General features: G+C 38.3%; 1 protein-coding gene across 1 annotated transcript in view; it reads right to left on the bottom strand.

Annotated features, from left to right (window-relative positions):
* Positions 1–3,699: 3,699 nt before the first annotated feature.
* Positions 3,700–24,952, bottom strand: part of elp2 (elongator acetyltransferase complex subunit 2) — a 29,028-nt gene continuing 7,775 nt past the window's right edge. Inside the window, exons 10-22 of the mRNA XM_044138690.1 lie at positions 24,054–24,154; positions 17,525–17,656; positions 16,385–16,534; positions 16,020–16,211; positions 14,985–15,054; positions 14,704–14,799; positions 13,662–13,719; positions 11,179–11,251; positions 10,044–10,236; positions 6,849–6,970; positions 6,560–6,702; positions 5,564–5,677; positions 3,700–4,328 (exon numbers count right to left, since the gene is read on the bottom strand). Coding sequence (XP_043994625.1) covers positions 4,133–4,328; positions 5,564–5,677; positions 6,560–6,702; positions 6,849–6,970; positions 10,044–10,236; positions 11,179–11,251; positions 13,662–13,719; positions 14,704–14,799; positions 14,985–15,054; positions 16,020–16,211; positions 16,385–16,534; positions 17,525–17,656; positions 24,054–24,154 — 1,640 coding nt within the window. The 3' untranslated portion in view covers positions 3,700–4,132. The remainder of the gene's footprint in view (positions 4,329–5,563; positions 5,678–6,559; positions 6,703–6,848; positions 6,971–10,043; positions 10,237–11,178; positions 11,252–13,661; positions 13,720–14,703; positions 14,800–14,984; positions 15,055–16,019; positions 16,212–16,384; positions 16,535–17,524; positions 17,657–24,053; positions 24,155–24,952) is intronic.

Genomic DNA, 24,952 nt, shown 5'->3' on the forward strand with positions numbered 1-24,952 from the left:
CAAGATATGTTACACTAACAAAAAAAATATATATATATATCTTACGTGGAGACACAGGAAGGTCCATGCTGTTACTGTTTTGTCAGTTTTGATATGTGGTACCACATGGCATTCTGTTCAATTAAAACTTTAAAATGGTGAACAAAAACCTATGTTAAATGCAACATGTTTAAGAGGGGCAATAACTTGTTTTCTTATTACAGAAAGAATAGAGAACTATATATATAAACATATATATATACATATATATATGTATATGTAAAGATCTTTACGTACATTCTCATTTTTACATAGGAAACATTTCACAAATCTGAAGTCTTCTTTTTATTTACAGTATCTGTAACTATGTTATGTACAGATGAGGTCTAGATATGAAAATCTTGTATAAAATGAGTATCACACTTGGAACACCTGAACATTTTTTGAGCCATTGGTTGTTATTTGGGGGAGGGGTGGAGGAGGACGGCAGGGTGATGGGGACATTTGAAAAACATTCTTCTTTTGTTGTCTGAATGTTATGGACAGCCTTTACTTTTCACATCATCGTTAAATAAAGTGTGACTGAAAATGATGTGGCGTTTCTTTAATCTTCCTGTGCTATATCTACAAATCTGCAATGTTTTTAGGTTTTGTTTATTAGATAGACATTATTACAAGAGCGCATGATTATCAACATCCAAGCATAAAGATAGCAGCAGCCACATAAATAGCGTAAAATTGCCTGTTGAAATAGATTTTTATTACGAGAATTGGATGCATACAGTAATATTTACTATTTCTAGTCTGATATTAAAACGGCCGCATGGCAAATTCGTCCCTCAAGATAACTTTATTTTATATTTACATGTTTCGTTAGTGATATTAAGATACAGTGTTCAGCAAAACACTTGGCTTTCCTAAAGTTTGAAAAGCCAAACAATGAGCTTCTGTACCTGCATGCATGTAGAATAAACCATTACATATCATATTTTTTGTGCCGATTGCTAAAATCAAAATGTTCAAATCTGACAAATCTTAAGTTTCTTTTGCAGAAATTAAAAACTGGATTTGAAATAAATATTTTTTTAAACAAAAAAAAATTTTGTTAAGTGAACACAAGAATTGTTCACTCAAATTTATGACTGCTAAATATTAAATATAAATATTAAAAGCCGTAAATAAAAATACAAGTAATTGAGGTGATGCAATGAGAAGCCCATTCAACATTAAAGCTCTTAATCTGCACAACAAACAAAAGACACAGCGAGAGGGATGCCTGCTGACGTCAGAAAGAAAGACGGGGAGAGGGAATAATACATTGGGGATGAAACTCTTGAACATTATGCTTGATGAATTATTAAAGTACCTGAGGGGAGCCAGTCGGTGCCCAGGATGGATGGCAGCAATTTGTCTACATTTTGATTCCACTACAGTTGGTCAGTGGTGTAGTGGTTTAAAATAACCAGATAATTAATCTGGTGATTTTAAAAACAGTCATAAAATGGATACAAATTTAACACGTTACTTTTCTCTCTATGCATGTTTTTGGAGTTTCCTGAAAATATTTGCCGTTTCTATTTATCCATTTGCCAGAAGGTGGCGTTTTAATTGTTGCATTTGCTAAATAATTTTAATCTGACCTCAAAAAAGTCAAATGTCCTATATAAATCCATGTTTATAGAGCATGTTTCTCCTTTATGGATCAAGAGGAGTGAGCAAATAAGATATACATGCTGAAAGCATTTTAAGTTTGTAGAAATGTGAAAAACCTCAAACCTTTGCACGGCTGTGTAACTTTGTGCATGCATCTCCCCTCTGCCACTAAATAGAAGATTAGGACAAAAGGGCTGTTTTCTTCCAAACCAAAGCTAAACTAAACTAAATGGGAGCACAGACTGCACACACACTTACACAGATTAGACAAACTAACAATAAAAGGCAAACTGCTCCCTCTATAAAACATCTCCCTGCCAGATGCTGGCTTTGTTTGTCTAACAAAAGCATGAAATGTCATTTCAATAGTGTAAAAACGGTGCTCTTATTTCCTATTATGATCTCAGACTATAACCCTGAGAGAGCTATGGCTGACTCAGAGGTATAATAACATAATCATCTCAAATATTTTCTCATTTACTTCTTTTCTAAAGCAGGACTCGAGAGGTCTGAGCAACCTTTGTCAGTGGCTTTATTTGCTGTGCCACTGGTCCCCATTTTTATGATTAATCTCTAACATTTAAAGGCTTCTACAAGTGACATCCTTGGCACCACGTCATGGCAAACTATTTTCACCCAAAAGGTGGTCAAGGGCTTGTTCAACAATCCTGCAAAAAAAATAAAAAATAAATAAATAAATAATTGCATGTCTGAATTAGTTTGCAAGCCAGAGTGAAGAGCTCATAACATAAAAATAATGATGAAAAGCAAGAAGACTGTTCCATTTTAAAATATAATATTGAAGATAACACTTTCATAAAGCAGGACATTAAAGTTGGAGATTCCTCATAAGGTATGGCAGCTTTTTCCTCATAACTCATTTTATAGTTTAAAAAAATAGAGAACTACTCCAAGAGCAGTAGTTGTTTGTTTCTGTGATTGCACACAGTTTGTGAATGGACAGACAGAAGGCTGCAGGCAACCACTGACCTCAGATAAATTCATGGCTAGCACATAAGGGATGGCTGCTCTTGGGTTTGAAACCCAGCCTGCAGTCTCTGTATGTTTTCTCTGTGCGTGTGGATTCTCTCCAGGTACTCTGACTTCCATCCACGGCCCCAAAAACATGGCATGTTACATCCTTTGGTGAGTGTTACCATGTTAGCCTTTACGGACTGGCAAATTGTTCAGGGTTTACCCCTCTGGTCCAATGACTGCTGGAGGTAGGTGACCCTTCACACACACCAACAGGCATAGATGATGGATAGATAATGGTGACGGCACACCCGGTTGGTTTTAGAGAAAACTTCCTGACATGGATTGTCCTTGAAAAATATGTTGGCATATTTCACCAAACTCAAAGAGCAAACTGGAAAAGTTCCAGGTGATTAAACAGAATCTTTGGTAATACATATTTAATAATCATTTAGTTAAATACAGTTTATAAAATGTTGTCTGCATGAGGAGATAAAAAAAAAAAATGCTTACAGCTGATGATGTCAGACTGTGGGGTTTTCAAAATAACGTGTTATGACATTGGCATTACCGTTTCTGTCTTTGTTGCGTCCTTCCAGTTTCAATCCAATTGGCTACTATTTTTAAATACTGTTATTCTCTTCCTGCGTGGCTGTGGTGTTATGCATTGAGGCTCCAGTTCTATGTTGTGTACATAATCTCATCACTAGTTGCATTCGCTAAATTAATTTTTTTTTTATGTTGTGCTGCATTACAACAGAAGCCCCCTCAATGGCTCCACTTCATATTTCATATGGAATCCAGATTGAATCAGTTGACCACATTGCTAATTAATATTAGGTTATCTAATGTAGGAAGGAGATTATATCAAGTCAGCGAATATGGAAATCTCTCCTCCTAAAAAAAAAATAAAATAAAAAAAAAATTGCAGAACTTTTACAACTTAAGGTTATTTACTTGCTTGCCTTGTATTTGCTTTCTTTTCTTTTCTTTTTTCACATAATTATTGACTTCAGATTTGGAAAGAAGAGCTACAAGTCTCAACACAATTCAGAAGGAAAATGTAAAAAAATAAAATAATCACAAAACTTATCCAATAAACAAGTCTTATTTCTCTTAATTTGGTGAAAACCTAATTATGACAATACAAAACAATATTCACAAGCAACAACAAAAGCTTTCTTTTTAACAAAGTTGTCGTCTTAAAGAATTCAGTCCAACACAAATATTTCCATAGTCATGAACTAGATTCAGAGCTAAAGGTTTCTTCTCTGTAAAGTATCCAAACCAAATGCCACCCTGCGGTTCTGGTGTTTTTACCCTCCTGCTTCCACCCATCAAACCCGGTTGGCTCTGTGCAGACAGACTTCGGGGCTTTTATGCAGCAGGTTCTGTCCTTTGACTGACCTATGGCCTAACTTGCTGTCACAGAGCAGCTGTGGTCTCTGTAGCCCACACAGGCCTCTGGCCCTCCAAGCCTCTCTCTCTACTTGCAACAGACATAATAGTGTCAGTGGTGGCGGTGCTAAAGAGCCTGTTTGTTGATGTTGAAGATTTTGACAGAGTGGTCTGCGCTGGCACTAGCAAGCTGGACCCAGGAGCTCTTCTCTCCGAGTTTTCTCTCCGTGTCACTCAGCCCATCCATCTCGCTGTTCTCTAGACCTGCCCGACCGGCCCGCGGCCTCCAGCGTAGCCGCTTCACTGCCAATGTGTGGCTTTGTCTTTGAAAGGACGTTTGATGAAGGGAAACAACAGACAAAATGTAGACAAATATCCAGCACACATCCTGCACAGACGGTTCCATCTGTCATCATCAGTGGGGAAAAAAAGTAAAAATAATAAAAGTTCACCTGAATGTTTCACCTGGGACGTAAAAACTTGATATCATTTCATATAGAAAATTGCCAACCTGAGAAAAATAGAGGGCGGTTGTAAAACAGCAGGGGAGGTTAGCTGCGGAGACCGGGTCGTCTAATAAAACGTCACAAGAAAAATACTGTCTAGATAAAAACAGAGGGCAACCAGGCAGCACACCGAAGTACTGGGTTGTACCTGCTGCCTTGTTTCTTTTTTTACTCTAGCAAAATCAGAACACAATGCTTCCAAACTCAGCAGAGAAATTAACTCAATTTATAACACATCACTGCTGTAGATTAGGAAATAAAATCCTGTACTTGTTCATAATGAGTCTAATATAACATGAAAATTCAACAATTTGCTCTAACATTTGGAAAGCTCAATAGCTAACCCATTAGCAATTTAAACATGGATTGATATGATGAATGGCTGAATAAATCAAGCAGAAAGTGCTTTATTTTGAAGAACTGCTTATGTCTTTCCTCCGACATAGTTACCGCCAGTTAATCCCTACATTTAAATTTTCCAGTCATTAACTATAGAGTTGGCTGTGGAGACCTTTCTTCTGCGAGTCGGAAGATTTGCAAGATTATTAGAAAAAAATCATGATTGAAATATTCTTTAAAACATTTGTTTTACACATGTCACAGTGTTGAACATAAAGTTTGTCATAAATAATAAAAAAGGTGAAAGGCAATGAAATTTTACTTTGAATAACTAGAAATTACTGTTTGTAATGTCACGAGTTTAACAGCATAAAACGCGTGAGGAACATTTACTTTGTTCAGAAACAACAAGAGGGGTTTGAGACATATACCCAGCATTAACAGACTGTTATAAGCAATTAATCGGTGAGCAAACTCTATAAATGTACAAAGCTAAAGAAGAATTTTAAAAAACTCACCTTATCACCTGTCAGAATTGTGGTCTGTGACTTACATACAGACTTAATTTCACCCCTGACTAAAGCAGATAAAGACACAGAGACCCAGAGTCTAAGTAAAGTTTTGAGTCTATAAAGCACAAGTGTATCAGAGCTGGGAGTCAGTCCAAAGCCCCTCTGCCACCATTTACACCTTTACACCTGTTGAAAGGATACAAGGTGTCTGTTCCACCGCCGCTAATCCAGTCCCTCCCTGAAACCCCCTCTTGACCGGGTCTCCACCTGTAGAGCAGGATTTGTCCACACTCCAGACCGACTGCAAGTAAGTAGCTGTGAAATGCAGAAGAGAACAAATGCATGTCTGTTAACCGTAGAGCAGAATCCTCTATTACCTTTTTAACCTCCAACTTACATTTCTTCTTTCACAATCACAAGGTGGTCGTTTTTAGAACACATGAATAAGGAGTAGATACCTTTAAAATAAAATTGACAATAAACTATAAACTAATTGTTGCATTACGAACTCCATGTGTCCTTAAATATTGTTTCAAAAATGTTCATCAGTTTGTTCACATGTGAGGGCGGATTAAATGAGCAGATGAAAAGGAAGGTTTTGGTTCTTTTTGCAAAGCTTCTCCACGGATAAATAAATTAGGTTTCACCAGCTGATGGATTCAAAGCAGAAAATAACTGAATAAATAGTAGCAATAAAGTAGCAGCTTTGTTTAAATTTTCAGATTGTGTTAAAATACAGCTACTTGTAAACGTATTCCAAGCCCCTGAAGTTTTCAACATTTTGTCTTGCTGCAACAGGAAGTTTAAGGTAAACTGCAAGCACAGCTTCTTATGGCTTTCCATCAACAGAGCTTTTCTTCTTGCTATTCTTCCACAACAGAATAGCAAGATTTGCAATTTACAAATAATTTCCAAATTGGTGCATGGATTTTATTTATTGGTATCAGAGAAAATGAATTCAATAAAAATGCACTCCAACCCTTTTAGATTTCTATTTGCAAAAAAAAAAAAAAAAATCTAATGTATTGTTTTCTTTCCACTTCAAAACAACTGTGTGTTTCTCTCCAATAAAACTACAATAAGATACACTCAAGTTTGTAGCAATAATGTGACAAAATGTAAAAAAATAAAATAAAAAATGCAGGGGGTGTGAAAATACTTACAAGAAACTATAAATAACACTGAATTAGCATGTACCTGCGATCAGAACAGAGGGACGGACAAAAGGCTACAGCCGTAGCAGAATCCCCAACATCTAAGATGGAGGAACATGGCTTGATCTCCAGAGGAAACACTGGCTCTTCAGAGTTCTCCAGCATGCACGGCCCCCACACGATCACCTAAACACAGATTAACACACAGAAATCCTGCCTGAGCATCGAGAAGTACTCCCCTCTCGCTGCAGCCATCTGGCTTCCTTACTTCATTACCTTCAAAGCAAATTATATTCAAAGGTTTTGGAACTGGATCAAGACTTGATGTTTACCTTCTTGTCCCGACTGGATGTCACAAAGTATTTACTGTCGGGGCTCCAGTCGCACGACCAGATGATCCTGCTGTGCATGGCTGTGTCCTTGGCTGTGTGTGCGCACAATGAGAACGGGGGCTCTGCAGCGGGAAACAAACAGGAAGGCTGATGACAGGGAAAATGTTACTCATCTACAAAACAAAAGGTGTTATCGGCCAAATAACATGTTTCATTTATCTCCCTTTCGGCAGAGAGGATGAGTTGATGGCCAAACTCTGTTATGATTATTACAACATCACATCAGCATGTCTGGATCCCTGCTTGGCGCTCACCAAAGCCTCTCCTGGGTGACAAATAAACAATCCCACAAGACGGAGGACCTCATTCCAGCCCCTCCATTTCAGTCAGTTTTGGTTTATGAGCCGTTGCTGTTTATTTTCTAGGCCTAAACCATTTTAGAGCCTAGATTGGTTTTCCCCAGAGAGCTTGTTTGTATGCTGCAGGCGGCTACCTGTCTGTCTGTGAGTCTGCAGTCGTCACACTCTGCGCTGACGCCTGTACACGCACACAAAACTAATCGGGCAGGTACATGCAGCTGGAAAAACTCAGAGTTAACACAAAAGACCAAGCTGAGCGTTTTGTGGTGCTTTTAAAACACTCTCTTCCAGCAAAACAAGCGCACATTCACAGGTTTACTGTTAGGGGGCAAACATGTGCAGCACCTTCGTCCATTAGCAGGGCTCTGAAGGACAGGACGGCTCTTTATTCAACGAGACTTACTTACTCGCAAAGAGAGGAAAGAAAAAGAAGGGCAGAGCGAGTCCAGAGTAAAGCGATACAGAGCTGAACATATTTACACAAAAACATAGAAAAGGGCACAAATAAGTTGAATAATATGATACAGGGGTGCTAAATCCACGTGGGAAAAGAAAGGCGTCAGACGAAACATGCAGACGGGAGATGTGCGAATAGAAGGAAGTCAGTTTGTTTGATGTGCGGTGACTTCGTTTAACCTTCCCCCGTCTAGCCGGCGAGGCTGTGTTTGCATTCTCCACAATCACCTTGAGTGATTCAGCAGTCAAGCAGAGCAGACGGGAGTCCCGACCTTCCCCTCGCTCACCCTCCTCTGTTTAAACCACACGCACGCGCTGCTGCGCCTCCATGCAGCCCTGCTGCACAGGCGAAACGGAAAACGCAGGCCTGGTTATCCCTCTGTCAATGCACATTAAGGCCAAGGCAGGGCAGCCAGCAGAAACGCTGAGACCCAGGAAAGGTGGGAGGTAATCCTCTGGGCTTAAATGTCCTGCTTCGCTCACCATCAATGCAGGATTGAGTTATTTGTCTGAATTAAGGAGCAGAGATTTTCTCATTCAAGTTAACTCATCAATGACGCATTTCTGTTCACAACTGGGACCCTAAAACACTGAGAAGGCCAACAGAAATCCAGGTTCAGTAGAGCTTGCTTTCCCGTTTATTTCAGACTGTAAGCATATTGTTCTTCTTTCTGCTAACTAATAACAGCGACTAATAATTCTGTTGGTGATGTCTCAACAGAATATGATCAACAAATAAAAGCCCATGTCTAAATATCCAAATGACGCTGGCAATCCTAATTAAACTTATCTAGATGACTGCTTAAAGAAAACAAGCACTAATAATACTGGGTTACGTGTAAGGTAAAGCAGCAAAGTAATCCTGTCACTGCCAGAAAAACAGAGCCTCAAAATACAACAGATCTATAAAATCATTTCAGAACTTTACTTTGTTCATACATGGATAAAAAGATAGATGATTTTAGGAAATATATTCAGAAAGATAGGTATGAATCCCATGATGCCGTTTGTCTTCTAACAAACCTGACAGAAAAGCCTCTGTAAATAAATTACACCCAGGTGGACGATTTGTAAATAGATTACTTGTAAAGGATAAACTGGCTGGACTGAATTTAATTAAGGGGTATCAGTTTGGAGTTGTACCATGACGAGAACTAAGAAATTCAAATGGGTATGAATAATTCTTAAAGCACATTTGGGTATATACAGTGTGGAAATAGTTGGAGAACATGTGTTTAATCATAAAAGTTATCTTTAAAAATAGTCTCTCCTGCATTAGCTCCTTTTTGGCCGAGTTTCAATCAACACATCATTTGCTTGGCTCTTCACAGTATTAATTAGTGGAGTCCTTCCAAAAAAAGTCAGCTTGACTTTAGAATTTAATTTGGCACAAATGTAATCATTGGGTTTACCTTATTTTAATTAATTTGAGTTGAAATGGCTTGTGTCTGCCAAAAGAACTCCGATGTTGTCTTATTATGTTGAAATTCCATCAAACAGATTTTTAATTAATTTAACTTTATTTACATAGCGCCACGATGAACTATTATCTCATCCTGAGTTGAACTGCAGTTAATACCTACAATTATCATCTAATGGTTAATAGTAACAGTTTAACTTCACATCTGCCCAAACGTCTAGGCAGATGTAAAAAAAAATAAAAGAAAGCCTCAGTGTTAACAACTTAACTTAACTTAATAACTTTTGACAGTGTTGTGAAAAAGTATTTTCTGCTTTAGGACTCATTGCTGAAAGACTCTTCGGCTATCGTCGCGCTTTCCTCCAAAGTTTAGGGGGCAATTACATTTTTTAAAAAGGCCGTGCTAGTTTGTGTCACTATTTTTTCCTAAATAATAAAATCAACATTTGAAAACAGCTTCCAGGGTCAAGTTTTTTTGTTTTTGTTTGTTTGTTTGTTTGCATAGTCAAATTTGAAGGATGATCTCAAATATTTCATTATGAAAATATGTCAACAACAGAAGAAAACCATGAGGAGGAAAACAGTTTTGAAGAAAAAAATGCTTCTGAAAATATTCATCTTGATGCCATTGTATGACAAAACACTTGAAATATGGATGACAGAAATAATACAAGTTGTTCTTTACTTTTCACATCACACCACTAAAAAACAACTAAAAGCATCACTACGTTTTGCATCCGAGTAAATAAAAATTACAGTCCACAATTCTGTTTCAGAACAGATGGCCGCAGTCTTCCTTGCTATGTAGGTAATTAGTGGGACATTTGTGTTGCTGTGAAATTATTATTCCCCCTTAGGGTAGTTGATCTTTGACCATCAGAATAAAAAAACCCGATTTCAACACTTCATTTAACCATGAGACAGTAATGGATAAATTTAGCCACGTTTTTCTTTTCTCACCTGGATTTTCTGGTGTTGGCAGCTTCCGTCTCCATAGCGACCAGGTGCGATCTCTGGAAACAGCCAACAGGAACTTTGCGTCAGGTGAAAAGGCCATCTGGGTGACTGTAAGGGTGTGATATGGCAACGTCTGCAGCTGACGCCACGTGGCTGTGCTCCACAGCAGCACAGCTGCATGTTCAGCTTTAGATGCCTAAGTGAGAGCAGAGGATGTCATTTTATATTCAGCACATCAGTACGCATAATTCACAAAGTCAGATATAGCAATGTCTGTTTTGGACAGGTTTTCCAAATCCAGGACGCTCCAAACAAACAAAAGTTGAGAACTTAAAAGTATATAACAGAGAACCTCTCTGTAATCTGCAGAATGTCTTGCTCTTTCTTGCAGCAACAATAAGCCAAACCAAATTGAAAATTATTTTATCACTCAAAAACATAATTCAACCTAAAAAGTGCAACCTGCTAATGTTTACTGGAGGTTCATTGATATGATTGCTCTTAGCATTTTCCGACATCGTAGAAAGTATTTGAAAATTGATGTAAAAAGTATTTGAAATTTTACATGTTCAATTTAACATCGTTGATACTGTTCTTTTGCTTTTTAAAAACACGTCTCTTACTAAACTGTGTAGAATTATGCAGAAAAAAGAAAAGAGCTGTAATTTGCGTCACTACATACAGTATGCTTCTCTAGTGGGTTGTATAATTCTCTCTCCTACTTTTCCTGTAAATACTTTCTTTAATGCGGTTTTCAATTTACAGTTTTGCTCTCTACACGACCTGCCAAGTAATGACGGATTTTAACTTATATTTTAAGATTTGTAATTGGTAGTAATTTAAAACAAACTAACATATAGAGTTTCAGTGCTAAAAAAAAAAAATGACTGAGCATAGAAACAACATAAATCAGAAAATGTTTCAAACGGAATAATAGCGATTTATGCCAGTGGAAGTCCGACAACATTATTATTGATTGTTGGCCACATGTGTGTGTTCGACTGTGCTTGATAGGTTTCACACCCTGAAGTGAAGCATGTGTGCCATAAAAGAACATTTCCTCTCTGCCCTAATGCTGTAATGCACAGGAGAGTCATGTAATCCAAACTGTGAGCCGGTCTGTTTCTGCAACGCTGACCTTGCATGCTGATGCAACCGACGTCTTGGTGCTGTCAGAGGCCAGGCAGAACATCTCAAATCCATGACCATACCTGAAGATAAAGAAGGGCAATCATTCTCAGATTAATCTTTAACAGCCCTGAAAGTTATGGGAGGACAGGGAAATGATAAGACAAAGGGCAACGAAAAAAAAAAAAAAAAGAGAAGTAGGAAAAGCAGAAAGCGATCATCCGACTTGTTCTAAACACCAGCTTTAAAACTCTGAGCACCATCATTTGAAAACTGGTAAATAATTATGGTGTGAAATTAATTAAAAAAAAATAAAAATAATAAAATGATGATCTGGTCTATCTTCTGACTCATGAGCAGCCAGTCACTCAAAGTCTAATCGTTTTTAGCTCACCATCACCTGGTCATTTCAAAATGTCAACAAACTAAAATCCCAGTCTGCAGTCCAGTAGGGGGGAAACAAACTCCCATCTTTCTCTACCAGGAAGCTGGTAGAGCTTTTAAACACGACAGTAATTTGGCCAGGATGGTGAGAGCATTATTTATGCCACAAAAATAATGTGGCCACTTACTCATTTTAATGTTTCTATTATGCACTAAATCACATATGTCAGAGTCAAGGCCCGCGGGCCACATCCGGCCCGCGAGAAGATTTTCTACGGCCCCTGGGATGATCTTGATTTATTATTAGAACCGGCCCGCAGACCGCAGCAAGCCGGCACCCTGTAAAAAAAAATCTTCCTTATTTGACGATCCTCACACCCCCCCCCCCCCCCCCCGTTCGATCCTCACAAAGCACGCGCACCCCCCGGTCCGCTGTACTGTTGGAGACCACTGCACTAGACTATATGCGTCATTTAAAAGTCCGGCCCTCGGCTTGTAGCTAAATTTTTTATTTGGCCCTCCGTCCATTTGACTTTGACACCCCTGCACTAAATGATTCAAGAGGTGCAGCCAAATGGAGGCAGAAAAAACTGCTTTTCAACACAGATGATGTCCACACCTCAAATAAAAGGCTGTGCCATACGTCATGTTTATAGAAGATTGACTAGTAAATGGATTTAGCATTGGCAACAAATGGAGGCAATATATTCATCCTAGAGAGGAGACTCATGGGACGCCTCATCGTTGGATTCTGATTGGCTGTCAGAAAAGAGGGCGAACAGTATTGAAGAGCCTCTAGAAATCAGAGTTACAATAAATGCTTTTGGCAAAACAAAGAAAAAAGTCCCTCAGCTTGCTTAAGAGTAACATTAGGCCTCATTAGGCTCTCATGTTTTTGGAAAACACCATTGTATGTTTTTTTAATTGTTTCTACATACAACAACATGAACATCCTCAAGACAAAGAACTATCATACACAGATTCAATCTCAAGACGTTTTTCAAATTATCCATGTAGTTTTTCACGTATTTTTGTATTTCCAGGGCAGCTTTGGACTAACTCCACACAGATGATGTACAAAACAAACAGCAAAACATATTCCCACTGCATGTGTCAGTGGAGATGGATAACACTGTCGTGATTCCAATAATCACGACAAAAATCAGCCATACCACAATCATAACAATAAGCTCTGACTGACAATGTTTTCAAACACAAAAATCATTTTGCATAGTTGGGATTAGAAGTTTTGGTGTTTGAACGGTTTTTGAGAATGTAAAGAAATTATATTTATATGTTTCAAAGTACAATTTGTTAGCATATTTCTTGAAAGATTAGCCACACAGTTGCAGTACTGTAAGCAGCTGCAGTGGTAAAATAGTTCAACTGATAACAGGAGGCAAAATTCAGCTACTGGGTGGCTGAGCAGTCAGCCGAGGCTTCAGGACCAGACACACAAACCTCTGTACTGCTAAGACTAACAAAGATCCTAGTTAGCCTTAGACTCACAAGGATCAGGAGGAGCTTGAAGATCTATAATATAGACAGCACACTTGTATCCTTCATAGAGAGCTGGTAGTAGTTAAAAAGAATGCAACAGGCCATGAGGAGCTAGCTGAAATGATATAATACAGCAAACCCAACAGAATCTGCAACACCTTAACATGATTCAAGTCAAGAGTTGGATGGTAGGTTGAGTATTATATGGAGTGTTAGTTTTCCTCCATGCACGACGTATCGCATGCAAGTCAATTTTGTTCTCATCTGACCTAAGCAATTTCTTCCCCTAAAATTGAAAACCGTTGATATTTTCCTTCAGGTTCATATTTGTCTACTATTTAGTGTTTGTCTATTACAGAAAATTCTAATAGTAAAATTGGAAACATGAAAATCTTCAAAAGAGTACGATTACTTCTGAAAGGTCTTGTAACTCTAGAATTATGGATTCTAATTTGAAATGACAGCAGCATTATTTTCAAATTAAAGTGAAGGTCAGTGTAATCAACAGACAAATCCCTTGTGAGAAATGATATTAAAAATTGAAGAAAAATGCTTTGATATCATTTCACAGCAGGTCCCAAACAGAAAATAAATAAATTTGATACTTACAATTTCTGGACCTCAGGCCACAGTGTATTCTGGAGGAGATGATCCTCTGGGGGCGGCTCTGTAAGTCCACAACCACAGCCACACACAAAAATGAGAACAAAGTTTAAAATCCTTACAAATATCCATTGCGAGGCTCTTAAAAACTGGGTTGTTCTGACTTTTTAATGTGGAGTTAAAAAGAAATTAGGATTATACTCAAATGAATACATTTCCATTACTTAAATCCCTGTACTGTTAAAGACTGATAGATAGGACCCGAATGTAACAGGAGAATAATTTAAAAGGAAGAAGAAGCAGCATGAGTACTATAAGGAGATTGAATTAAAAGCTACATGCTACAGAGAGAGAAAGGCAAAGTTTCTTCACGTTCACAGTTCTCATGTGGTTTGAAATTTCTTCAGACCTTAACAGGTTTTCCAGGGGATGGACTCAAGGCAAGACTCAAATTCTACCCTCAGTAACAGATTCTGTAGAAGCACATCTTGCCGTGAAGTTTAATGGAATAGAAAAGTACGCTCCTTGTCCTATTAGTTATTGGTCATCAGCTCGTCATATAGACCTAATTATTCATTCTTCCTGCCTGCAGAAGCCAATCTAACAAGAGGAAATACATTGTTAACAGCAGTTGGCACACTTTGTAGATCCCCCACTGCCCGGGGTTATCGATACTTAAGCTTTGCAGTCCCATAAGCTTGCTTTCTAATTAGCATTGCAGATTAAGTAGCGGCTTCACTCATGCTGATGACAACCCTCAACACCCTCCAGTCCACGGGGAATAAAATGCTTCGTTGTTTGGCTCTTGTACATTTTGGATTTTGGCAATCTTATCCAAAACATATAACTTGTTTCCACTGAATTTTTCAGTTCCTAAGAATTTTTACTTAGAGGTGCACAACCAGTGATGACATTAACATGTTTTTTCTCCCTCCAAATTCTTCATTTTAGCTCCCATCACTGCCTCTTGTCGTACAAAATAATAGGAAACCCCTTTTAAATCTGGAGGGTTTATCACATTTGAAGATAAATATGAGCTTTGCAGTACCAGTCAGGCTGAGCGGGTGGAAATATGACTCCTGGTATTGGTCAGATATACTGCTGAACTGTTCCTCTTCCTCAGCAGTCTTCGGGACAAGGTCGCCTGTAAATTCACATTAATGGAATGAAAACAGCGAACAAACCTTTCTAAACCAGATTGGGCACAGCTGTTTCCAACTACATAGTTAAAGTGAAATTGATTTTTGAATGAAAAGTGATTATAAGATAAAACGGAGCCCCAGAAGGAGCAGTGATACACTTAACTGCTGTGCTGGGAAAGTATTTTACCTTGAAATACAGCCTTGTTGGAAAGACCCAAGGCAGGTGTGCTAGCTCCTTCTGGAAGGCTGGCTGAGCCCTGGGAAAAAGCAGACAGATGGAGGAGGAGACACATTTACAGAACAACTAGGTCTCCATCTCTAGGGCCCTCTCAGAAGTATTTATACCTCTAACTTTTTCACATTTAAACATGTTACAAGTATCATTAACCTCAATGAATTTTGTGTGGATTTCATGTGATAAACAAAAACAAAGTAGTGCCCAATTATGAAGTGGAAGGTTTTTTAAAAAGTATTTACAAACAAAAATATGAAAGGCGCAGTGTTTCACTTGTTTTCAGCTCGTCAACAAGACACCCCGAAATAAAAACACAAGGCAAAATTTTCAGTTGGAATCCAGCTAGTTAGTAAACTACAATACATCCAACATGTGTAACTAATTGTCACTACCTAGCCTGCTGTTTTTAGTCATTAGTCAGAGAACAATAGTGAACAAACAGCATCAGAAAGACCAAGGATTGAGCTAGAGAAGGAATTAAAACATTCAATATACTTTGGACAACGCTGAATTTGAGGCTGTGAGATATTTGTGACTGGTACAATGCTTCAACAAACCATAAACATACAGCCACGGCTACAATGACCAGGTTGGATCAACGCATATTCATGTGGTCAAAAGTCCAGAGCCACATTAAATTGAGAATCTGGGCCAAGACTTTTAAATTGATGTTCACAGATGTTGTCCATTAATCTGACTGAGTCTGAGTTATTTTGCAATAAAGAATGTAAATGACTTTCAATATCTGGGTCAAACAGACTTGCAGATGTAAGAGCAGCAGAAAGTGTTTCTACAAAACACTAAGTATTAACAAGCATAAAACCATGTTCCCCTTTCCTGCACCTTCACAACTACATACTACTATATGCTAACTTACAACATAAAATCCCAGCGAAATACACTGAAGTTTGTGGCTGTAGCACAATGAAATGTAGGAATGTTCAAGAGATGTCACGGCATTGTAACCACAGAACAGAGGATACTTACACTGGACTGAAGCAGCTTTTCTTTTGAAATCCCAGAGATGCTGGCAAAGTTCTCCACAAAATTTCGAGGCGCTTGAAACACTCTGAGGACCTTCTCATCAGCTCCAGATACAAACTGAAACCGCCCGACCATGGCCAGACACTGCATGTCATAACCGTGGATCTGAGGCCGGGAGATTTCATGCCAGGTTGTCTGCAGAGTTGAAATCCACAAAAAAAACATAAGAATAAAGAAATAATAAAAATCTAGATACGATTATGTGGCTAAATGGAAAAAAAAGTCCTCTACCAAATTAAGCTTTCTACATTTAAATCACGGTTTTTTCTATTTTATCATTTATAATCCAGTTTTGCGTCTGCCTTTACCTGTTTGCTGTCCTGCTTCCTCCATGGAGTGAACAGTCTGGTGGTCTGGTCTGAGCCCACGCTGAGGATGAACTCCCCCTCAGGATCCCAGCTCAGGTCTTGGACAGCATTAAAGTGAGCTGATATCACAACTCCCGGTCTCCACCCTCCCTGCATGGAGAGCATCAAGATTTTTTTTATTCTTTAAATTGACATAATAATGTTGCATATATTAAATATTGTATTTCAGTGAGTTACAAATTTGTGTGATTTTAAGAAAATAATATCCCGGTTCGCTCTTCAATACTGTGGCTCATGTGAAGTGACCTCAAGCTAAATCTGCCCGGAAAACATTTTTTTGGAGATGTAAAAAATATTTCCATAAGCATCAGAAATTAAAGATGCAATGAAAACTGCAAATAGGCAGCACTTACAAACATTACAACCATAACAATAATTCATTTTCCTGTCATCCAATGCAGATGATCTATCTGTACTGATGAAGATTCACTCACCTCAACATTCTAAATGCACCAACATGTAGATATTCTGGCCTTTTATTATTATTTCAGCTAGGAATTCTTCGACCACTTGGGGGATGTGACATACTGTTTATAGAGTATTATTCTTTCCTTTCAGCCTGACATGGTTCAGCGATCAAGAATTATGGGAAATTCGAAAAGTGCCATTATGATAAAAACTAACTTCATCCGTCCAGGCGTAATAGAAGTTAAGCTGTCATGTCAAAGTGTACAAAATCTGGCTGTTCATAAGTGAAACACAGACTTCAAAGACATGATGGGACTTGATGTTCCTCAAAATAGGTAAGTGCAATAATATTCTGCTACCAAGATGTCGCCACCATATACATTAGGTAAATATACATACAACAGACTAAATTGTATACATGGGAATTGAAATTCAATATCATAGTAATCATTAAATCCAAGCAGACCTTTGTGATTGTGATATTGTACAGATTAGGATTACAATGATCCTCGCAAATTGACAAACTGTGCAACTCTCCATCTAGCCTCTCATAAATGGTCATTTTTTTCGTTTTCTTTTTGCTTTCCAAGTACACATTTTTAAATCAGTGATAGAGTAACTTTAAAAGATTTTATTTTACAGGTTATGTATTTAAACAGTTGCGATTGTCACCTCTTTATCCTGATCCTTGCACCAAAGGTGCAGTGCTCCGTGGAAAGCATGAGCCAGAATCATCGAGCCATCCGGACTCATCTGGCAGCCGTAGAAGCCCAGAGTGTTTCCACCTACTTCCCCGACACGCACCTGGTTTCGAAGAGACAATAAAATGTGGATCAAACCACTGAGTCATCTGCTCTTTCAACACATTTACAAAACAAAGCAATAGGTAGTGGAGAACATTTAGTTACTGGGTCACTCATCACGTGAATAAGCCTTTCAAAAAAAAAATTAAAATAAATAAAATCATGTATGTGTCAAAGTGGGAAAAAGGTGACCCATTTAATTATGTCAGGATTTACTAAACAGTTATTGATGAAGGATTTAACAACTGCTCTTTAGTCCTATGTACACTGTTAGTTTTTCTCAACCTTCTGAACAATGGCATTTAAAGAAAACAAAAGATAAGGATGAAGTAAAGCTTCTCGAATGTTGCTTCAGTCTCTCTTAAAAGTCTCATTAACTAACATACTTCATGATGGTGGACAGAAGCGAGGAGGGGAATTAAAAAGAGGGCAAATGAGATTAAGCTGACAACTCAGATGAGAAATTATACAAAATGGGACTCATTAGACTTGAATAAACCCCATGTTTTCCTCCAAACACAAATAGATTTGTCTGGTAAATAATGAAAGCAATTTCACCACAGCATATTACATGAAACAACTAATCATGAAAAATGTCACAGCTTGAGAACCCTGACGGTTTTTACACAAACTGGATTTGGATGAGAGTCTCTGACCGCAGTGTCATCCTCAGTTACACAATACAAACTCTCCATGTGGGCTGAATTTTCCACTGAAAAACTAGTTCACTTTAAAAACACAAGTAATCAGTGCAGTTGCGGTGAGAATAATACTGGAACATAAAAAAACGACTATTTTAGGATCTTCACCACCTCTCCAATTATAGGCACCGTGCTTTTGTTCATACAGACAGTTATGTAACCAGCTTTGTGGATTCAAATGACGACCAGGGGCAGAGAGCACTATTTGATTTAAGTAAAAACAACAGCTACACTGACAAATAAATATTTTTTCAAGCCTGACATCATCAGAGGTCATTAGCTGAGGTTATTCCAAACGTCCTGAAGCTCCTTTAAAAAGAAAATAAGGCAAATTAGGAACGATATAAGCAAGATGCTAAAGACGATGAAAAAAGTTATTTTAAGGCTATTTGTTCAGAGAACTGTAGCAAAGAGTTACATCTTGGTGTCAACAAGGCTGAATCCTATTTCCTCCAAACCCTCAGCATTTAATTCAGGTAGTGACTGAAACTGATAAATTATCACTAGTCTCCAACCTTGTTCACATCTGGCACCAAGATCCCGGCAGCGTGAATGACCCGATTGTGTCTGGATATTGCCAAATACAGATGTGAAAGTACTCAAGTTAGAAGAGATTTTCTTTTGACTGCTTTCGGAGGTAGGTAGTAAAGTGCATCCCCGTTAGTTTGACAGTGTTAATGCAATCCATCCACATTAACAGACCATTCCCTGGCCTAATGTGACCCCTTCAAGAAGCAGCGATAGCTGGAAGGCTCTCAGTTAAATGACCTTCACCTAGAAACAAAACAAGCAGCGTTTCAAAAACTGCTACTGCTGTCAGCTGATCTAATGACATTAAACTGTAGGATCGCAGGAAGAAGGAAGAGGAGCTCAATTTTTTACACAGATCATCTGTCTAATATCATGCTGACATGACATAACAACAATTTTAAGAAATTATGTTAAAAAAAAAACAAGAAAAAAAACATTTTAATAAAAGTTGAACAATAAAAATAAGAAAGTAGCAGTTTTGCCTTTTTGCAATAAAAAAAAGATAAACACTAGGCTAGTTTTAACATTTTCTGGATTCGTTGAGAGAAACTGGGAAATTAAATCATACTACAAATACTGAAAATCACAAACAGTCACTGCTGTTGTGATACAATATTTCCAATAAAAAGATTTCCTCTTGTTGTTTTTTTTTTACTCCCAATAACAATGATCTCAAATATAATTTATTGAGACACTTTAAACTCAGCATTGCAGTGGTTGATGAGGCATTGAAGAAAAAACTTGTACTGAAATAACATTTACAGTACAGTACGATCTGTTTTGTATTCAAAAGGTATGCCTTGCATTTTAAAATGTGTGTTCAAATCAATAAAAAAAAGTTTTATCCCACAAAAATATCCAAAGTGTTTTGGGGTTTTTTCTTCAGATGCAAGAATGTGACTAGCTGTGTTTCTAGGCGAAAGAGACTCTTAGCAGCATAATGATGCCAATTCCTCAATTGTATTTTCTAATTAAAGTAATCAAATTAGATTCCTCACCACAAGAAAGAACTAATACCAAATCACAAAATAAATGTTGAGTTTACCAAACTGGAATATGAACTCCATTATTTTCTCTTTTTTTTTTCAATGTTGTTATATGCAATATAATATTGATTCAATTTGGGAATATGAAATTATATTAAATAAACACAAAACACTGAAACAAAATAAAGTTTTGTCGAGGCCACAAGGACCTGATTTTCTCTCTACTCACTGCAAAATGCATAAGTTTCATGGAAGACACTTAGTTGGCATTGTGATGGGCTTGGTCTTTGACACCGCTGGGCTTAATACCCTGAACCATTAGAAATAAAACAAATAAAACCCTTTTTCTGACCCTTAAACCCTGACAGGTACATCGAAGCCAAAGGAAAGACCGATAAGAACTGGATCATCAGAAGGCAATAGTTCGCTAATCCCTTTGCAGCACTCTGAACCCAAATCAAAATGCTTAATATCTACTCAATCTTTAATTAACTTGTGCCTTACAACATGAACGTTATCCTGAAGGAAATACTTGACTGCCACAGGCAGAAACACAAAAATTAGATGCAGAGAGGTGAGCCTCGTCTATCATCCAGGCTTCTCCATGGTCGTCAGTGACTTTCTAAATAATGTCTGTAAGAACGCTGGACCACAGCAGAACAAATGACAGCAATAAAGGCATGTCTTTAGGTTGAATGGCCTGATCCTCTGGTGAGGGAGAAGAAAGACAACAGAGGGGGAGGAGAAGTAGCCTGGGAGAGACATAAATGGTGAGATTGAGAGGAAGAGATGCAACATTAAGCAGATTGATTTTAAAATTCAGCACACAACAGCAGGCTATAAATCATGAAAAACAAAACACACACACACACACACACACCCACACACGCCCGCACGCACGCACACACACACCCACACACACAGAGGCAAACTGTTGTCATCTGTCGTGTTTATGAAGAGGAACAATATGGACACATGGCCTACGCTGGACAGCGGCGTTGCTGAAGAGGAGCACAACAAGGACGGCAGGCATAGGACTGTACACATGGCTCCTGGAGAGAGATCTAAGATGAACATGAAACAGGCTTAACCAAGCAGAAAAAAGCCCCACAAAGTGTCCTCGAATCTACCCTTCAGGTTATTGCATAGCCAAGCACAAAGAGTGACTGCTTTCTTGGACAAATTCAAAAGCCCTTGCTTTAGGCCACATTCTCAAGTTCCAGCAACAGGAAAAAATAAAAATGAGGCCAAAAACAATACCCACAAGTATAATTTTGTGTCAGTGGCCCCAAAAGATGCATTGATGAGATACATAACTTATGGGGGAATAATGAAGTAAAAGGTTATGTTTTGGAAGGTGTGGTTCAGAAAAAGATGAGAAAAAAACAATAGTTACCCCTGGTGGTGATGATGATATGATGCTCTGAGGCTACTTGCTACCAACCTGTCATCTGTTGGTGACCTTAAGCTCAAGCATCTCAAGCAAGCAGAACATAGACCAGCCAGTTCACCTCTGAGTGACCCATACAAAGGTGTAAGTTTTGGAGCGGCTTAGTCAAAGTCTAGTCCTACATTCCATTTAAGATGTTATGGCGCGACCTTATTACTAAACATACACCAATAATATGCATTTTAGAATTCAAATAAAACTTTTAATGTAGAAAAGGTTTCCCATTAAATCAGTTACATGTTGTTGCAAATCGCTTTTAATCTAAATTTTATTTATTTGGTCTTCGACATTTATTGAGTGCGAAGTAAGGCTTAGAAAAGGTTATCGGTTAAACAACAATCTAAAAGTCCCTTTGGTGGCTCTCTCTGTGGTCAGTCGTAGATGTTAATTACCAGCGCGTCTATGTGGCGAGATGTTTTTTTCCCCACAGCGGTAAGCTCTGACCGCCCCTCTGCTAATCCCGCTGTCCTTTAGATCCCACCAATTACTCTAATCAGAGTGAAGATGTGAAGCGCTTCTCTGTAGAAATCGACTAATTAAGACAAACAAGGCTGGTCATTTAGTGCCGCAGAAACTACAACGCCCAAAAACTTCGGTGTCAGTGTGGTTCAGGATCTTTCAACTACATTAATGAAAGCACCTTCAAGGCTAATTTTTTAGACTCGCCTGTAGAAATGTTTTCTTAGAAAGGTTTTGTTGAATACGGAGGCTTGTGCCTGTGTGTCACACAGCTTCAGAGGTTAATCTCCCTTTGTAGAGAGGGATCCTGTCACTTCAAAGGGTTTGTTTCTCAAACAGAAAAGGAGGGACTGAAAGAGGACCCATATGCCATGCACTTTCACACAAATAACACAAAGGTTACTGCAGGTCTGTGGATTATTTATTTATTTGGAAAAATAAAGGCTCCAGGTGTGCGAAATAACTTCCTACACAAAGTTTCTACAGTTTTTTTTCCCTCGCTTCACCTTTGCCTACCTCTTTTTTTTTTAAGCGAAGAATATGTAAAATTCTCAGTGGCTTTAGGCCCTAATCATCACGCATTTCAGAGAAAGAAAACTAAACTTTGTTGCTAATCGCCGTGGAAATAAAACCCAAGGGATCAAAGGTTCCAAAAAGTAATGGATCAAGCAGTGGATCTTCATCAGCCTGGAGTGCAATCACATACTGGGTCTCTGTTCACTCAGTTGTGTGTGTTCATCTGAAAGGACACACTCCAGGATATGTGCATATGTGAACACGTCTTTGATTTTATTTTTGGATTTTGGACCAATGTTTGAGCAAGAGGCCATGTGCTGTCCTGAACCACCTGAGAATATGATGCGTTTTGGAACAAAAAAAAAGGTGTGGAGCAGATGGGGCGAGAACTGTTCTTTTTCCTCCCAATCCACACTTTTTTAAATTGAGCTTCCACTCTGGCACAGCCTCAGCTGGTGGGAGCACAAAGAGAGGAAGTTTCCATTGAAACGAGAGAAAACAGGAGAGCTAAAGAAAGGGAGAGATGGGGGGGAAAAGGAGGAGACAAAGTTTGTATTATTTTTAAACTATCAAAAATGTTAAAGCTCATGGTGAATTTATTGCGTAAATTTCTACAGTGAACAGAACACTACAAAACCTAGGAAGAAAGGAAGGAAGGAAGGAAGGACACAATGTAGAAAGGAAGGACACAAGGCATTCAGATAATGGGATAAGCAATGAGTTTGGAAATGGGAGAATTTTTCCACACTTATTTCTCCACTTATTCAAACTCAGAAAATACTAAAATCAGCTTCTCTATCTGTACACTTACACACTCAATAAACCCTGTGCAGAACGTCTGGCTCTGCTCTGCAGTTCAGCTGCTTTGGTTAGATTTTATGAGAAAACTGCATGAAACGAATCCGAAGCATCCTCCTGTTTCTCGTTCCGAGAGCGCAGAACAACTTGGACATTACTATCCTCTGTTACAATTGCATTAATTCGGGGCCAAGAAAACAATATCAGTCAACTGCAACGAGAAAACAAAACAATCAATAAATCAATGGCTTAATCTTTTAACAGACTGTTGAACATTTAAAAAAGCTCTAAACAACCCTCAGAGATCATTTAATCCAGTTCAATAAAGTCTAGTCTCCTTTCCTGCAATTCATTGAGAGCCGATTCCTCTCATTCCAACTTTGTTCGCTTTGATCTTTTCAACCCAATTATTGTAAACAACCAGTTAATCCGTGGTCTTTTTGTCCAGAACTGACTACCATGACCAAAACCTCTCACCCTCAATGTTTTACTTTTAAGCACATGTAAATGTTGGATTGCTTTTCTCACATGTTTTGTCATTCATTAAATGAATAAAAACCAAAAATGAGCTAGGACAGAAGCTTCTCGTCACCCTCTACTTTTATGCATTGGGAAATGTGCTGCAAAAGAAGGGGTGGGAGGGTGAAAGAGTTAAACATCGGAGGGGACGATATCAGCATGTCTAAGCTCAGTAGTGCACAAGTCTCAGCTCCTCCTCAACACTGTCTGTCAATGCTATTTCTGACACCTCAATGTCAGAAATAATGGGAACCGAGATAGTGGAGACAAAGCAGGAGAGGTGGACTATGGCCAGAGAAGAGAATGAAAGGAAGGTTGGCTCTACAGCTGGGCTGTGAAAGCCCCGTGTTGGCAGCAGAGAATGATTTATTTGATGTGTGCGTGTGTGTGTGTGTGTGTGTCTGCATAAACCATCATACTACTAAAGTCAACACCTACCTGCTCTACCCAGACACCAGATCCTTCCTCAGGAGCCCAGATGATCATGGTTTTGTCCATGGAGGCCGAGAGTAGAATAAGAGGCTGTTGCAGCTCACCACCTGCAGGGGGAGACAAAGACAAGAGGTTTACAAGAGGAACGTTCACAGCTAATCTTGTTCATAGTAGACTATTGGGACAGGGGCTCTCAGGTATTCACAAGTCATTTTTTCCACATCCAGTTTCAAGTAGTTTGTTCCAAGTTTTCTTGTTTTCTTGTTTATCCAACCACGTCCTTTCAGTCTTGCCATAAAACTATTTTGCTATATGTTAGAAAATCTAAAAACATTACATGTTGTGCCAGTCACAGGAGTAACAGATTATGCAAAGCAGGAATTATAAATTATAAAGACCAACCACAATTTCACAACATATTAAAAATGCGCGTTTTAGAGACTAACATGGTTTCTACAAGCTTATATCTCTAGATGTTTTTTATCACATGTTGAAAAGTTGAGAACAAAACCGTTACCTAATTGGATTTTATTTGTTTACATGTGATCTTAATTGTTGTGATTGCCTGGACTCAGTTTGCCAGCCATAGTTTAAAGAACCGCAAACAAAAAAACATAAGCACTGAAAAAGACACTTCTATTTTGCATGTGAAGTTGGACAACAATTTCTGATGTGGCAAATTAAATAAGGACAACATTAAACTATAAATAAATTCAATTGTTCCTTTTTCTTCAGAAATTTCTATCTTATCTTTTATATCATGGAATAAGAAATAAGAAACGATTAACATTTTTTCATACCACATGAACTTCTTTTTTCCATAACTGCATAATGACAAATTCAAATATTACTCAATATTGTGCAGGAGTCCTTGGAAAAAGCCTTATTGCTTTTTTAATTTAGAC

This window comes from Gambusia affinis, linkage group LG14, assembly GCF_019740435.1.
Source record: "Gambusia affinis linkage group LG14, SWU_Gaff_1.0, whole genome shotgun sequence".
Taxonomy (NCBI): domain Eukaryota; kingdom Metazoa; phylum Chordata; class Actinopteri; order Cyprinodontiformes; family Poeciliidae; genus Gambusia; species Gambusia affinis.